Source organism: Mchenga conophoros, linkage group LG19 (assembly GCF_057382185.1).
Source record: "Mchenga conophoros isolate Kocher_MC1m ecotype Shallow Benthic linkage group LG19, M_conophoros_male_GT1.1, whole genome shotgun sequence".
Classification (NCBI taxonomy): domain Eukaryota; kingdom Metazoa; phylum Chordata; class Actinopteri; order Cichliformes; family Cichlidae; genus Mchenga; species Mchenga conophoros.
The window spans coordinates 25,314,652-25,331,244 of record NC_140544.1 but is presented as its reverse complement, the minus strand read 5'-3'; the positions used below and the strand labels follow the sequence as shown (position 1 = coordinate 25,331,244).

Sequence of the window (16,593 nt, the reverse complement as noted above, 5' to 3'; positions counted from 1 at the left end):
AACCATTCAAGTTCAATGACTTCATTCTCTGAATGAGTAAACCGAGTGACCAACAGACCAACACTGCTATTTCTAGAACTACATCGCTTTTGTGGTCAGCAAATAGTTTATATGTACGCATTCAGCATGCAACATCTATGTCCTGCTTAAAAATCTGATTGGTTACAGCTTTACCTCAACTTCCTGTTATTTCTGCACTCTCCTTCACAGAAACATTTCCTCCTCTATGGGTGGTGGCCACGCCGGACTACCCGGTTGCAGCAGGACAAAAAGTAAGCCTGTACTGCAGCAGTTCCATAATATCAGTGACTGGGACTTGGTCATGGGTACGCCTGCGAAATCAGACCTGGGAAAAAGAGGGAAACAGTAGGGAACTGATCCTGACCAAGCCAGAGCAAAGTGGGGAGTACCGCTGCTGTTCTTCAGTTGTCAACTGCGCAAACCAAACCCACACAGTTTACATCATTTCAACACAAACCACAGGTTGGTTATGTGTTTGTTCACACCCTAAACTTACTAAAATAAGGATGATCGAATCTGCTTATTTAAAAAATAAAAAATAAATATTAGAATTGCATAAATAGGACATAAATATATATTTATGTAGATAAATAAATGAAGAAAAAATAATAATTTGAATGGTACATTTAATTAAATACTCGACAATTTATTAATGTTAATAAATTTTAGGTGTATTTACTTGTGTTTTGAGCAATTTATATTTATTCCATAAAAACCTGGAAAAAATCTTTAAGGCTTTCACTTTTAAACTGAAATAGCGAACTGTAAAATGATTATCATACAATGGATAGCAATCATGACTGACTGGATTCATTAATCTTTTATTTATGCTGTGTGCATCATCTGGCTGTGAAGTTGCAAGTCTTAATGTCTCTTTTCTCTTTCCTCAACTCCCAACAGTGGGAGAGAATTTAGGAATAACAGCCTTCGTCTTTTCTCTTCTGATCTTGATCATCATCATCGCTGCTGTTATTTTTTTCTGGCTGGGCTTCCAAAGGACCAGTGGAACAGTGACCACCTCCAGCACTCCAGCAGTTAAAGGTATCTCTGAGCTCTTCTTGTATAGAGGGCTACAAGTATGGAGGGCAATGAGTGCCATAATCAGTATGAATTAAAATGTTTTGTGACTCTTTTTTTTCCTTTTTCTTTAAGATGTTCCTGGACCTGAAATCACACCAACGTAAGTCTGGAGAGAAGAATCATGCACACTTCAGTCATGCACTTTAACTCTTGCTACAAGCTATTCACAGATAATATTTCTGTTTACACTAGGGGAGATCTTCCACAGCCTGACACAGACGTGTACATAAACTACACTAGCCAAGGCTACGCCGATGTGGAACCTGCCAATGTGACCTGGGAGGGTGTGTACTCAAGTCTCTCGTGAAAGGAGATCGAGACATGCAGTGGAAAGTGGACTGATTAAAACAAGCCTGTTTTTTTTAACTCTATCTCTGGGTTAGTTATATGAAAATTGCCAGTGAGTTTACTTCCTGACTTATCAGATTTTATCTGTTGCGCAGAAGCTATCACACCATAAATGTGGTTAAAACCCAGAGAAGCTGAGTGCATCTACGCAGGCAATAGCGTTTGTACGTTTATATATTAACTGGAAGCTTCTTGTTTTTCTTCTCCTTTTAATCGTGACATTGCAAAACTGAAAAACATACAAAAGATTTTCAAATTTTAGGGAGTATTTTTGTTTTTGTTGTTTTCTACAATATATAATAACAAAAAGGTTCAAGTTAATAGAAAATACAAAATTTGCGACAACAAAAAGTCTCACATTAGAAACAATTCATTTCCACAGATACACATTAAATACACATACGTACGCTACTTCTGTCTGTTTCAGTGAATTATAAGATTTCAACACAAGACATAAATGAAGTGTCCCAACACTGAACACCAGAGAGGAAACGTACCCCAGGCATTACTGCTTTTGTTCCTTGGTGTCACAATACCTGATTTAACTTGCCTGATGAAAAAAAATTAAAGTTGTTCTCAGAGAGGACAGACAGTGCGATTACAACACATGTTGCTGACATAACATCAGACGTGTAGAGATAAGGTGTACCCACACATGTATGTTATTCTGTCATTTTCTCCTGCTTTTGTGTCCTAATGTTGTGTCAAACACCGCCACAGGATTTCTGTGAGAAGATGCCTTGTGTCATCATCGAGTGATGCTATTGTTCTTTAAAGATACATAAAGTTTTGGCTGCTTGCAAAACTTCTGCTTTTCGGTTTGTTCTTCACACAGGAAGTGCAGAAATTCTGGGGCAACTCAGAAGGCGACGTGTTCGAGATCACATGAAGTTAAACAGTTTATTGTCCCAGATGTGCATGCCTCAACGCCTTATTGTATGTAATCTTCGCCATCAGCATGAGAGAGTCACATGAGTTTGATAGTCAGATTTTAGACATGTATTGAACTTGTATGAATCACTCATCTCTGGTCAGCTAGTGCTCGCTTGGGAGTCTCTGACTTGGAATCCTGCTATCCATGGAAATCTGTGTGGTGGCCATTTGAGAGCATCCCTCTCCCTTTGCTAATTTTTTAATGTGGGCTGTGATGAACCTTCTAAACTTCCCTGTGGCAAAATAATAAACTACAGGATCCAAAATGCAGTTGAGGCCCATAAGAACCAGTGTGATCTGATGAGCGTCGTTCAGCAACTGACGAGTGGTCTTGCTGTACTTCACGTGGCCGAAGCCGTCTTCGATCTCCAGCACTGCCAGAGCCCAGGGGCCTTGAACTATATGGTGTGGCAGGAAACACAGGACAAACACTCCTACCACTGCCCACAACATCTGGATAGCCCTCCGTTTCACCCCTCTGGGCCTTTTTAAAGTCGAGGATGCAGTGGACTTTTTAGAAAGAGCTGCTGAGGACCGAATTTCTGATTCTGGAGGCCTTTGAGAAATTAACACTCGAGCAATAAGGATATTGCATATCACAACGAGCAAAAAGATACCAAAGAACAATCCAATTATTAAAAAATGAGTGACAGCCACTTTTTTCTTCTCATAATTAGTTTCACCCTGGTATCCCTCAAAGCAGCGAAGGATCTTCGTGTTGTTTTTAAAGTGCTCGTTGGTCCCTGGACTCACCAGATAAGGGACAGACATCGCCAGAACAAATGCCCAGATAAAAACACAGACGATGATTCCACGAATTCTGTGGTCCGAAGAGGCTGCGTCTAGAGGCCGAGTCACCGCCCAGTATCTGTTGATGCTGATGGCTGAAAGGAAGAGGATGGTGCCGTAAGTGTTGATGAAAAAGAAGGTGCCTGTCACCCGGCACATGACGTCTCCATAAACCCAGTCTCCCTCACGGATATAGTAATCAATCCAAAAGGGAAGAGCACACACAAACAGAAGATCAGCGATGGTCAAGTTGGTCATGTAGATACGGATTTCTCCCATGGCCTTGGCTTGACGAAGGCAGCGCAGGACAAACAGTACGTAGAGGTTAGAGATGAAGCCCAGGATGAAGAAGACGATGTAGAAAACCGGGATGAACACATAACGAAACTGAGAGTCCAGGAAAGTGGATTCATCGGTATTCCCTATAGTTTCATTCATCTTTGCCTGTGGGAGACAACATATATTATCATCAGTACAATGGTTTACTCAGACTTTTGATGCAGATGACAAAGGTAGGGTATATTAGAAAGTAGAATCTTTGAGAACAACTACTTTTTGTGATATTTCAATTTCAGTATAGAGAAAAAACAAAAAAAGTAAATGAGTAAGAAAGATTTAAAATAAAGAAAGAGGGCACTTTCCTTGCTGCAAGGACTAAGTTATCTATCACCTTTTATTGGCACAAATGTATTTACCAGATAAATTATTAGCCATTCCATACATTTATTGTATTAATTAATTTCTTGTTATCTGAGCACATCTTCTGAAATTGTCAGGTAATTTTAAACAGTCTGAGAAGTCTTAACATTTCTTTGTGCTATGAATCATATGTCCCAAATTGATGTAATGGCACAGAAGCATGATAAGTTTTAAACTGGAGACCATCTTGCCAGGAAACAACAGAAGCATGAAATCACTGAGTTGCTGGACCGCACCCATATTTGAACATACGCTTCATGTGAAGTTTTGTGGCCGTGTTTTGCACAGCTGTAGTTTTATCATAGTAATATAATCTGTGTCCAAACAAATACCTCAACACTCTGTATAAAAGGGCCTGTTGGGACTTTATCTGCCATAGACTTCTTATTACTCATCTAAGATCTAACTCTCAGTCAAAGTCTTTATAGGTAGAGTCATTAATCGGCATCTTGCAGTAACACTATACATCATGAAGCCTTTAAAAACTCAGTTGCAGACCACGAGGGAAAGATTGAGGTTGGATTTGTGACTGTTTTATGTTCATTTTATCTTTGGTTTTGCCACTAAGACTAAAATGGTTATAGAACTTGAAGCTGCTGATAGTGATCACTCTGGCATGACTTGAATTCATTCAAAGACAAGCATCAGAATTAAAACTGAAAGTAGTGCAAAAGGTCAAAGATTGAAAAAAGATGTGGTTCTCAGACTTTAATCTGCTGTAAAGGAGCTGACACTGATTGGAGGTGCAAACTCTAAACACCTAAAGATGTTCGAGGAGAATCTGTCACTGAACAATGGGATTTCACTCGGTGGGGCGAATGTGTGAACAACAAATTACAGACAACAAGCTTGACACCCACTTACAATAAAGAACAGTAGTCCAACAGTAAATGAGCTGTGACGCTGTTTGATAAACTGACATACCCTTGTTACTGGGAAATAACTGACACTGCTAAATACTATCAGCTTGTGAACAAGTTTAACTGAGTACCATTTTTACAGCACTTTTTTCTGAATAAGTGCCATAGGTGTTTATTTTATAACCTGTTTGGATCTGTCTTATGCAGATCTGTTCAGAGAAACCTGTTTAACGGTTTCCTCTGAACAACCAATAACCTCATAACCAGTCAAGGAGTGTGAAATACAAACATTTCCTTTTGTCAACTATTAATCATCAATTTAATATTGATTTAATTAATCACAGCATTGTAAAGACTGTGGACCCCCCCCCCCCCAAAAAAAATAAAAAAATAAATAAATAAATAAATCCATTTATAGATTTGAGTAGAGCAGCAGTTAATTCACAAACAAATTTTTTCCAAGCAAAATAAAAACTGAACGATTTGTGAAAATAAGGATGCTTTTACCTTTGCTGTCTTCTCTTCTTGACTAAAACATATTATTAGACCGATGATTAATATCCTCACTCACTTTGTCACGTAAAACGAGAAATAACAAGGAAAACTGTACACTTACACAACTGCTTCTTCTGTTTTCAGTCTCCTGATGCGCGTAAACACTTTGAATGGATTTACAGCTTCAGTTCAGCAACAGTGCGACTTCTCTGAGAGAGAGGGGGTTTGTGCGTCTTGTGAGCGTGTGAGTGGGAGTGTTCTCTCTGGGCAGAGCGGAGGAGGTGTCGTTTCAGTCTTCTTAGGAAAGACCCGAGTTGCGCAATACAAGGAACATTAAGCTATACGATTTCACGATTCCCGTGAAAAGGAATAGGAACCCCCGCTTTAATGCAACGCTGGAGTTTTAACATTTTTTTCCATAGAAACATCACGTGTGCGATATGAGTAAAGGAATCAGGAAACTATGTCCTAGGGGCTAATTAAAATCAGCAGAGAAAGAAAAGATTTTTCTGAGTTATAGAAATGAACTGCAGAGGAATTTCGTCATGACTGCGACATGCTGATGAGACATGAAGTGATATACAGTTATTATGTTATTATAAGTCTGCGTATGAAAACTTATATTTTACTCATGTATCCGTTCAAACAATGCAACAATTCCAATTTCAAGAATCACGAACTGGGAAGTCGCGTAGGCTGATGCTGCATTCAATGGATAGTTTATCTTGTTGTGGTTTTTAAATGCTTTAAATGTGCCCCCAATCTGATGTGAACAAGTGAGCAGACAAAAGAAGTTGCCTTTTTGTGTATTTATTTAGAATATTAAAAATGCAAAGTGAACTGATAATACTAGAATCTTGTTCCACATTTTCAACACACACTAGATTCCTCCATCTACATCCATCCATTTTGTCTTGAACATTTTGTACATAGCTACTAACGTTTTTCAATTAGTTTGGGTCGCAAAATGTGGTTGAAACATTATTTATTTTGTTAAAAAGGTTTTGCATTTGCTTTCATTTATCAAAATCACTGGAATCCCCAAACGTGGACATGAGATGTCCTTCAGCAGTGTTCAGTGTGAAAACCACAGCAAGACTAGACCTGTCCAGTAGTTTTGGTGTCTAAGCATGTCCCACCAGCTAGTGTGAAACAACGAAATACTGAGTGGAAGCCTGATTTCTCCATGTTTAGTTCAGCATCACTTTACTAAGAATAGTTATTCCCCTGCAAATCCTGTGAATGTCTTTTTTTGGTGGTGTTTGAGAAATTTGCAGCCTTCTCCTCTATTTGGCATTGTTTCTTTTACGAATTTCTTTAGAAAAGAGAATCTAATAGTTCTCACATTCACAGCCACAAGCCTCACTCTGCTGTACAAGGGCAAAGAATGTTATACACTGGTGATTGTGATTGTTTCGTACTCAGAGTGCTCAGAGCTGGAAATATCAAAGTTCAAATACTGTTAGTAGAATTTTAGTAGAATTTTCAGGTATCAATATTGTACTTGAGTATTTATTTTTCTGACAGTTTTTTATATTTATTCCCCACATTTTACCACAAATATCTGTATTTTCTACTCCTTACATCTTCAAAATAGGCTCATTACATAAGTTTAACACGTTTGAGGAAAGTTTTTATTTAACAGAATGATACAGACACAACAGTGCAATATAATGTGCAAAAGACTGAGTATTGTGCAAAAAGTAACTAGTTGTATGAATGTGTGTGTGTATAAGATTCTGCAGATGAGTGCTTGGTAGTGACGTGTATGAAGGTATGCGTGTGTTTTTGTCATTCCCGTCACTGAGTGTTCAGCAGTCTGACGGCCTGGGGGAAGAAGCTGTTTCACAGCCTGGCAGTGAGGGCCCGAATACTCCGGTACCTCTTGCCAGAAGCCAGCAGGGTGAAGAGTGTGTGAGAGGGGTGTGTGGGATCCTCCACAATGCTGATGGCTTTGCGGATGCAGCGAGTCTGATAGGTGTCTGTGATGGCTTCAATAATCTTCTCCGCTGATCTCACCATTTGTTGTGGGGTATTGTGGTTTGATACGCTGCAGTTACCATATCAGACAGTTATGCAGCTGCTTAGAATGCTCTCGATAGTCGCTTTGTAGAAGGGGGTGAGAATGGGTAGTGGGAGATGGGCTTTTCTCAGCTTCCGCAGGAAGTAGAGACGCTGTTGGGCCTTCATTTACCATTACCATTCTTAATTATGCAGCTGGTGCTGAGGGACCGGGAGAGGTTCTCCGCCAAGTGAACATCAAGGAATTTGGTGCTCTGTGGAAGTCGTCAAGAGCACCAAATTCCTTGATGTTCACTTGGCGGAGAACCTCTCCCGGTCCCTCAGCACCAGCTGCATAATTAAGAATGGTAATGGTAAATGAAGGCCCAACAGCGTCTCTACTTCCTGCGGAAGCTGAGAAAAGCCCATCTCCCACTACCCATTCTCACCCCCTTCTACAAAGCGACTATCGAGAGCATTCTAAGCAGCTGCATAACTGTCTGATATGGTAACTGCAGCGTATCAAACCACAATACCCCACAACAAATGGTGAGATCAGCGGAGAAGATTATTGAAGCCATCACAGACACCTATCAGACTCGCTGCATCCGCAAAGCCATCAGCATTGTGGAGGATCCCACACACCCCTCTCACACACTCTTCACCCTGCTGGCTTCTGGCAAGAGGTACCGGAGTATTCGGGCCCTCACTGCCAGACTGTGAAACAGCTTCTTCCCCCAGGCCGTCAGACTGCTGAACACTCAGTGACGGGAATGACAAAAACACACGCATACCTTCATACACGTCACTACCAAGCACTCATCTGCAGAATCTTATACACACACACATTCATACAACTAGTTACTTTTTGCACAATACTCAGTCTTTTGCACATTATATTGCACTGTTGTGTCTGTATCATTCTGTTAAATAAAAACTTTCCTCAAACGTGTTAAACTTATGTAATGAACCTATTTTGAAGATGTAAGGAGTAGAAAATACAGATATTTGTGGTAAAATGTGGGGAATAAATATAAAAAACTGTCAGAAAAATAAATACTCAAGTACAATATTGATACCTGAAAATTCTACTAAAATTCTACTAACAGTATTTGAACTTTGATATTTCCAGCTCTGAGCACTCTGAGTACGAAACAATCACAATCACCAGTGTATAACATTGTTTGCCCTTGTACAGCAGAGTGAGGCTTGTGGCTGTGAATGTGAGAACTATTAGATTCTCTTTTCTAAAGAAATTCGTAAAAGAAACAATGCCAAATAGAGGAGAAGGCTGCAAATTTCTCAAACACCACCAAAAAAAGACATTCACAGGATTTGCAGGGGAATAACTATTCTTAGTAAAGTGATGCTGAACTAAACATGGAGAAATCAGGCTTCCACTCAGTATTTCGTTGTTTCACACTAGCTGGTGGGACATGCTTAGGCACCAAAACTACTGGACAGGTCTAGTCTTGCTGTGGTTTTCACACTGAACACTGCTGAAGGACATCTCATGTCCACGTTTGGGGATGCCAGTGATTTTGATAAATGAAAGCAAATGCAAAACCTTTTTAACAAAATAAATAATGTTTCAACCACATTTTGCGACCCAAACTAATTGAAAAACGTTAGTAGCTATGTACAAAATGTTCAAGACAAAATGGATGGATGTAGATGGAGGAATCTAGTGTGTGTTGATTGATGTTAAGTGGACAGTGATCTCTCCATTCTCTCTGAAGCCAACAACCATCTATTTTGTTTTGTCCATGTTCAGAGACAGGTTGTTGACTCTACACAGGGGCGATCGTGGCTCAAGAGTTGGGAGTTCGCCTTGTAATCGGAAGGTTGCTGGTTCAAGCCCCAGCTTGGACAGTCTCGATCGTTGTGTCCTTGGGCAAGACACTTCACCCGTTGCCTACTGGTGGTGGTCAGAGGGCCCGGTGGCGCCAGTGTCCGGCAGCCTCGCCTCTGTCAGTGCGCCCCAGGGTGGCTACAATCTAGTTTGCCATCACCAGTGTGTGAATGTGTGTGTGAATGGGTGGATGACTGGATATGTAAAGCGCTTTGGGGTCCTTAGGGACTAGTAAAGCGCTATATAAATACAGGCCATTTACCATTTACAGGTCCGTTAGCTGTTGCACCTCCTCTCTGTATGCTGACTCATCGTCCTTACTGATGAGACCCACCACAGTCGTGTCATCGGCGAACTTGATAATGTGGTTTTAACTGTGCATTGCTGCGCAGTCGTGAGTCAGCAGAGTGAACAGCAGTAGGCTGAGCACACAGCCCTGAGGGGCTCCAGTGCTCAGTGTGGTGGTGTTGGAGATGCTGTTACCGATCTGGGCTCTCTGAGGTTTCTCTGTCAGAAAGTCCAGGATACAGTTTCACAGGGAGGTGTTCAAGCCCAGCAAGCTCAGTTTTCCAATCAGGTGCTGAGGAATGATTGTGCTGAATGCTGAACTGAAGTCTATGAATAGCATTCGTATATATGTGTCTTTATTGTCCAGGTGGGTGACAGCAAGATGTAGGGTGGTGGCGATGGCATCATCTGTTGACTGGTTTGGGCGATATGCAAACTGCTGTGGGTCCAGCGTGGGTGGCAACCTGGTCTTAATGTGAGTCATGACGACCCTCTCAAAGCACTACATCATGATGGGAATCAGAAAAATAAGACGGCAGTCATTGAGGCAGGACACTGGGGACTTCTTTGGCATAGGAAAGAGGGTGGTGGCCTTGAAGCAAGTTGGGACAGCAGCAGTGCTCAATGAAGCTCTCACCCAGGGATGTTATCTGGACCAGCAGCTTTCTGAGAGTTAACTCTGCAAAGAGACACAGAACCTGACACACCAACACGCCATTCTGAGTGTCAAACTGTTCATAGAAGTTGTTCAGCGCATCTGGTAGGGAGGCGTCACCCTCGTAGGCAGTTGTTGTCTTCCTGTAGTTGGTGATGGCCTTGATGCTGTGCCACATGATGGAGTTACAGTCATGTAAACAGCGCTGTAAAATGGGCCTGCCGGCGGGTCCATGGTAAATGAAGAGTTAAACGGACAATTAAAACACATTTGCATGTATATACATATTAGCCACCTAGCTTAATCGTTTCTGGCTATTAAGGACCCTGGAATGTACTTCATAAATTTATCCGTAAGTTTGATCGTGCTACTTCTATAGCTAGCTAGCTCTACAGAAGAGGAGCAGGAATAAAGGGAGTATAGATTTTTAAGTAGGAGCCCATTTTAGATGCAATGTTTCTTGAGATTAACAAATAAGAGCAAACACACAAACTGGTTCAATGCAGTTAATCTCCTAGTTTGTCTGATAGCTAAAAGTAGAGCTGCTGTAATTCAAAGTGAGAAAAGAGTGAGCAATAACCTCACTCAGAGATGGAGAGAGATGTAAGTCAGGAGAGGAAGAAGAGAGGTTATATTTAAAAGTAAGGACTGCTCAGTAGCATTTGATAAACTGGAAATTTAAAGCTGTGTTTTGTAAAACAAACTGAGGTATGCTAAATTTGTGTTGTTCAACAGTTGCATGAAAATACAAGGCAGTGTTGTGAAGGATAAACAGGTTAGTTTGCTGTTCTGTGGTGAATATGCAATGATGCATTGTGTTTTGTGACTGTTGCACAGCCATGGTCAGAGTTGATTAACAGATATCTCCCTGTTGATGTTGTACTTGTATCATCAAAATAATGTTGCTCCAGGATCAACACTGAAACTGACCAATCAAGTTGTTGTGATGTAATAGGGGGGAAAAAGGACAAAATGCTCTTGTTTCTGAAACAAATGGTAAGCATCTAAAGTGTTTTCTTTATATACTTACGCAATATAACAAACATATTGTGATTCTTTCCCCCATGCTGAGCCACTGCAACCAATCTTAGAGTTGCCAAACTTTGCGTAGATATAGATGTAACACTGTCTGTGAGGCCGGATTTAAGAAATAAGTGCTTAAAATTAACATTTTTAGAACGTGTTTAGCACCATCTTGTGCTAGTACAGAACATCACATCACCGAGTGAAGGTTGGTTGAGGTTACTGAACTTACATAAACTTTGCTAACTAGTGATAGAACCAATAACTCAGTGGAAAACAAGGGGACTAAAACGAACAAGCACTCTGTACCGGCCCTGACTCCATTAGTTTTACGTTAAGAAACTGAGGATATACTGTCTCTTACTAAGTCTCTTACTTTCTTTCAAGATAAAGCAGGTCTTTAATTTGCCCAAATTAAAACCAGAGTTGCTTTAAGTTTCTGGGATGGTTTTTTTTTTGGCTGTTTTTTTTTTAATCTTCTGCATCATACATTTCATTAATGTCTGTGATTAATTTACAAGCTGCCAGGCATCTAATTTCACACGTTTCTGTCTCATCAGTGAGTCATAATTGAAGCTATTAGTCATAATGATGACAGTTAATCAGCTAGTTTAAATAAAGATCCGATTGATGTTTTGTTTGATTTCATTAGCATATTTTCATCACTCCAAATATAACACATCAAAGATGTCCACAGGCATTTTGCGGGACAGTTTTTGTTTCTTTGCCTTCATTTAATGTTGACAAAACATAAAAATGATATAGCAACATATACAAATTCACCCTGTACCTGTACATCTTTTTTACTGAGAGAAGTTCAGGAGGCAATTTATCAGTTCACATTATTTTAGGTAACAATTTAGAGATTCAGGATGCACAACTGTGGAGCTCTCAGTGTCAGGACACAGAGAACTGGAGAACAATTCGTAATTCAAAGCACATATTAGACACATTGAAACAGAAAACATTTGTGGGGAGAGGCCCTGGTTTAGACTTAGCGCTCCCTGATTTGTTCTCCTCGTAGTCCTTCCTCATGGCAATGGTCTTTGACCTCCAGTCAGGGATCCTGTCCTGTGTGACTCCTCCCTACTCTACAGTTGTTATTGTTACTGTAGTTTCATTTCCATGCAGTTGTCAGCTTTACCAACAACTATCATCACTACTGGAACAAGATGTTATCATACACCCACACACGGCTTGTAAGCGTTTAACAGTTTCACTTTCAACACTTCACACTCCTGTGTCTTAGTCAACCCTTCACACTGTGAGGGTAATGCTTTATCCTTCTAACAAGGAGTGTTTCCACAGGTTACCACAAGCATTCAGTTCCATCAAGTAACTCTTTTACACGGGTTGGGAACTCCAGGCCTCAAGGTCCGGTGTCCTGCAGGTTTTAGATATCACCCTGGGTCAACACACCTGAATCAAATGATTAGTTCATTACCAGGCGTCTGCACAAGTTCTCCACCCCTCCTCTATTAAGTGAAGAAAAGGTTAACCCTCATTGTAGGCATTCAATCAGAATGGAAGAAATTAATAAAGGCCGAGGTCATCTGATCAAATTAGATTTCATGTTTTTATTTACAAAAACTTTCAGAGAGAACAACTTCCACAAGATGATGTGTCATAAATGACATATTTCTTGTATTTATATTAAAACCAGTTATTGGTACAGGTCCGTTAGAGGTATAGGTCAATATGTACAACACTGTGAAAAAGTCTTGAGCTACAGCTTGTTTCCTTATATTTTGAAAAAGAAGATGGACAAGGGCAGAGGTTAATTGAAGTATGTGCAAATATGCATGAAAATACAGTATAAAAGGCAAAACACGAGTGTCCATAATTCTAACAACAGCAAAAGTTAATATTTTACAATACCACAATTATTCTTTAATACACCTTAAATACTCTTTAAGTAATCTTCAGGAATAGTTTCCATGTTTCTTCAAAACTTTGGATGTTGACTCTCAGAATGATCCCACATCTTTACGGGATGTTAGTGCAGTTTGAAGATCACACTGCTTTCTTTACAGCCACTGAGATAAGTGAGCAATACTGCATTTAAACCATATGATGGAGGCAGAGGCTAATAAAAGCACAGTAGGGGAGTCTTTCAAGAAGGCTCTATACAGTGGATTGTGAACTGCGTGAACCACCGCTCTGACTCACTGTAGATTTAAGCAGCACCAGCCTCCCTCTGTGGTAAATGGTTAACTCCACGTGTACAAGCACACAACACCATATATCCTCCTCTCCCTGATTCCAGAGTATAATTCCTAGAATAAGGCTAACAAGCCTCTCCAACCTTTAATGTGGACATGCTCTCCATTTCATCTCTGTCATGAAATGGAGAGAATCTTATCTGAGATGTGGTTTGGTTCAAAATCCTGGATCAGTGAGATTTTTGAAAATACTTTATAAAATAACCAATGAGTTCCTCCTACCATGTTGACTTTGGTCCTCCACCCCAGCCGTTGTGGGTTTCCTATGAGGCCTCTGATTTGCTACCAGAGTGCAAACAGGTGATGCAGGCTGGTTTAAGTGGTAGCTCCGAGTTTGGGTGAATGTGATTAATTTTGTAATGTGGGCCTTGATTTGTCCTCTAAACTTCCCTGTGGCAAAATAATAAACTACAGGATCCAAAATGCAGTTGAGGCCCATAAGAACCAGGGTGATCTGATGAGCGTCGCTCAGCAACTGACGAGTGGTCTCGCTGTACTTCACGTGGCCGAAGCCGTCTTCGATCTCCAGCACTGCCAGAGCCCAGGGGCCTTGAACTATGTGGTGTGGCAGGAAACACAGAACAAACACTCCCACCACTGCCAGCAACATCTGGAGAGCCCTCCGTTTCACCCCTGTGGGCCATTTAAATATGCATGTCACAGTGAGCTTTTTAGACTGTGTTCCTGAAGACTGACTTTCTGACTGAGGAGAATTTTTACAAACTAAAATTCGAGCAATAAGGACATTGCATATCACAATGAGTAAAAAGAAAACAAAAAACAATCCAATTATTAGAAAATGAGTGACAGCCACTTTTTTCTTCTTGTCATTAGTTCCACCCTGGTATCCCTCAAAACAGCGACGTATGTCGGTGTTGTTTTTACGGTGCACGTTGATCCCTGGACTCACCAGAAAAGGAACAGAAATTGTCAGAACAAACACCCAGATACAAATACAAACAATAATTCCACGAATTCTGCGGTTTGACGAGGCTGCGTCTAGAGGCCGAGTCACCGCCCAGCATCTGTTGATGCTGATGGCTGAAAGGAAGAGGATGGTGCCGTAGGTGTTGATGAAAAAGAAGGTGCCTGTCACCCGGCACATGACGTCTCCATAAACCCAGTCTCCCTCACGGATATAATAGTCAATCCAAAAGGGAAGAGCACACACAAACAGAAGATCAGCGATGGTCAAGTTGGTCATATAGATGTGAATTTCTCCCATGGCCTTGAATTGACGAAGGCAGCGCAGGACAAACAGCACATAGAGGTTAGAGATGAAGCCCAGGATGAAGAAGATGATGTAGAAAACCGGGATGAACACATAACGAAACTGAGAGTCCAGGAACGGACTCTCAGTGGAATTAATGGTTGTGGACTCCACACTACTCATCGTTGTCATAGTAACTGATTGAGTCATCCTTGTCTGTGGGAAACAAAATACATTACCATAAATACAGTGTCCTGTGACAGATGAGCAGAGTTTTGATGCAGATGACAAAGGTAAAGCGTACAATGGAGGGAAAAGCCTTTGAGAATAACTTATTTTTGTTGTCCTTCCATTGAAGGCAGGTATAATAAATAAAAGCAACAAATAAATAAAAACAACAGTAAATGACTACAATAGGTTTAAAATAATGAAAGTAACAAGCAACAACATTTCTCCTGCTTCAAGGACTAAGTTGTGTATCAGTATTTATTTGTAAAAATGTATTTACCAGTCAAATATTGTGTCCCTTTCATCACCTTTTTAGCCATTAAATTAATTTAAGATGTATTAATGTATACACCAATCAGGCATAACATTATGCCACCTGCCTAATGTTGTGTTCCTCCCCCTTTTGCTTCTAAAACAGCCATGAACCATCCAGGCATGGAATCCACTAGACCCCCAGAGGTGTGTATCTGGCACCAAGACAGTAACAGATCTTTGAAGTCCTGGATGAAGTCATGGATCTGACTTGTTTGTCCTGGAGAACTCACAAGATGCATGACTGGATTGAGATCTGGTTAATTTTGAAGCCAAGCCAATACTTCAAACTTGTTGTTGTGCCTCTCAAACCACTGCTGAACCATTTTTGTGTTGTGGCAGGGCGCTTTATCCTGTGTTGGGATGGAATTATTTGAAGTGCCTCAGTTCTATGCTTTATATTAACTAAAATGCCATATAACCATATAGCGTGGTATTAAGTGGACACGGCCCTGAAAATAAAGGCAATAGACTATACATCATGAAGCCTCAGTTGTAGACCATGAGGGAAAGACTGGGGTTGGATTTCTGACTTGTTTATGTTCATTTTATTGCTTACGCTAAAGTGATTACAGAACTAGAGATCTCTCTCACGTGGCCTGAATTCAGTCAAAGATAAGCGTCAGAATTAAAACAGAAAGTAGTGCAAAAAGGGTCAAAGGTTGAACCAGGACGTGGTTCTCAGACTATGAACTGCTGTAAAACAGCTGACACTGAATCACAGTGCAAACTCTTACAACCTAAATACATACAAGGAGAATCTGTCACTGAACAAGCTTGAAACCCACTTACGATAAAGAACAACAGTCCAACAGTAAATAAGTAGATAATAATCTCTGTTTGTTGTTAGTTTTACTGTATTTTTTTCTGAATATGTGCCACACTGAAATTACTGTAATTGCTTTATCAATGGTTAGTTGATGTTACATGACCTGCTGTGATAATATATCCTCTGTGTCATTTTAAAAGAAAAATTACAGAAAGAACCGTACACTTACCGTCTGCTTCTTCTGTTGTTTAATGAATTTACAGCTGCAGTTCAGCAACAGCATGACTTCTCTGACAGAGAGGGAATTTATGCATCAGACTGTGTGAGTGGGAGTGTTCTCTCGGGGCAAGACGGAGGAGGTGTCGCTTCAGTCTTCTTAGGAAAGCCCCAAATGGTCCAAAATACGTAAAGTTCACCTCCACAGTTTCATACACCTGACAATAACAAGCACCAAGAAGAACAACAACAAAGAAATAATGTTACCAAGTAAAGAAATGAGCTGCTTACACAGGAAAACTGGCCCTTAAAAAGGAGAATGTCTGGCACATGCTGATACGAGACATAAAAATGTGGGGGTTATAGTTGTTAGTTTGTGTATGAAAAGTCACTGCCACTATTCACAGATCTTGGTTACATGTAATTTTCTTTAAAAAAAAAAATGCTGCAAAATGTGTTACCGATTATTTTAAATCACCCTAAAATAAAACAGGAACCAGAGTAGGAGCAGGCCCTGTGTCGCTGTGCCATCTTCTTCCATCATATACATAAGCATAAACTTACAGAAAGAAGGAGGAATATATTATTTAGA

General features: G+C 40.4%; 3 protein-coding genes across 4 annotated transcripts in view; 1 reads left to right on the top strand and 2 right to left on the bottom strand.

Annotated features, from left to right (window-relative positions):
* LOC146552382 (uncharacterized) overlaps positions 1–1,784 on the top strand; it is a 49,038-nt gene extending 47,254 nt beyond the window's left edge. For both annotated transcript variants that reach the window (XM_085257813.1, XM_085257812.1), the window contains exons 3-6: positions 211–483; positions 922–1,062; positions 1,174–1,201; positions 1,294–1,784. In XM_085257813.1, coding sequence (XP_085113939.1) covers positions 211–483; positions 922–1,062; positions 1,174–1,201; positions 1,294–1,408 — 557 coding nt within the window. In that variant the 3' untranslated portion in view covers positions 1,409–1,784. The remainder of the gene's footprint in view (positions 1–210; positions 484–921; positions 1,063–1,173; positions 1,202–1,293) is intronic.
* LOC146552381 (platelet-activating factor receptor-like) lies at positions 1,639–5,470 on the bottom strand. Its single transcript, XM_085257811.1, has 2 exons — positions 5,347–5,470; positions 1,639–3,615 (listed from the first exon to the last, which is right to left on the bottom strand). The coding sequence occupies exon 2, from the start codon at positions 3,607–3,609 to the stop codon at positions 2,485–2,487; it is 1,125 nt and encodes a 374-aa protein (XP_085113937.1). The 5' UTR covers positions 3,610–3,615; positions 5,347–5,470; the 3' UTR covers positions 1,639–2,484.
* Positions 5,471–12,373: 6,903 nt separating this feature from the next.
* On the bottom strand, positions 12,374–16,070 carry LOC146552380 (platelet-activating factor receptor-like). The gene is made up of 2 exons (XM_085257108.1): positions 16,015–16,070; positions 12,374–14,692 (listed from the first exon to the last, which is right to left on the bottom strand). Exons 1-2 carry the CDS (start codon positions 16,066–16,068, stop codon positions 13,460–13,462), a joined length of 1,287 nt encoding a protein of 428 aa, XP_085113234.1. The 5' UTR covers positions 16,069–16,070; the 3' UTR covers positions 12,374–13,459.
* Between the last annotated feature and the right edge of the window lie 523 nt (positions 16,071–16,593).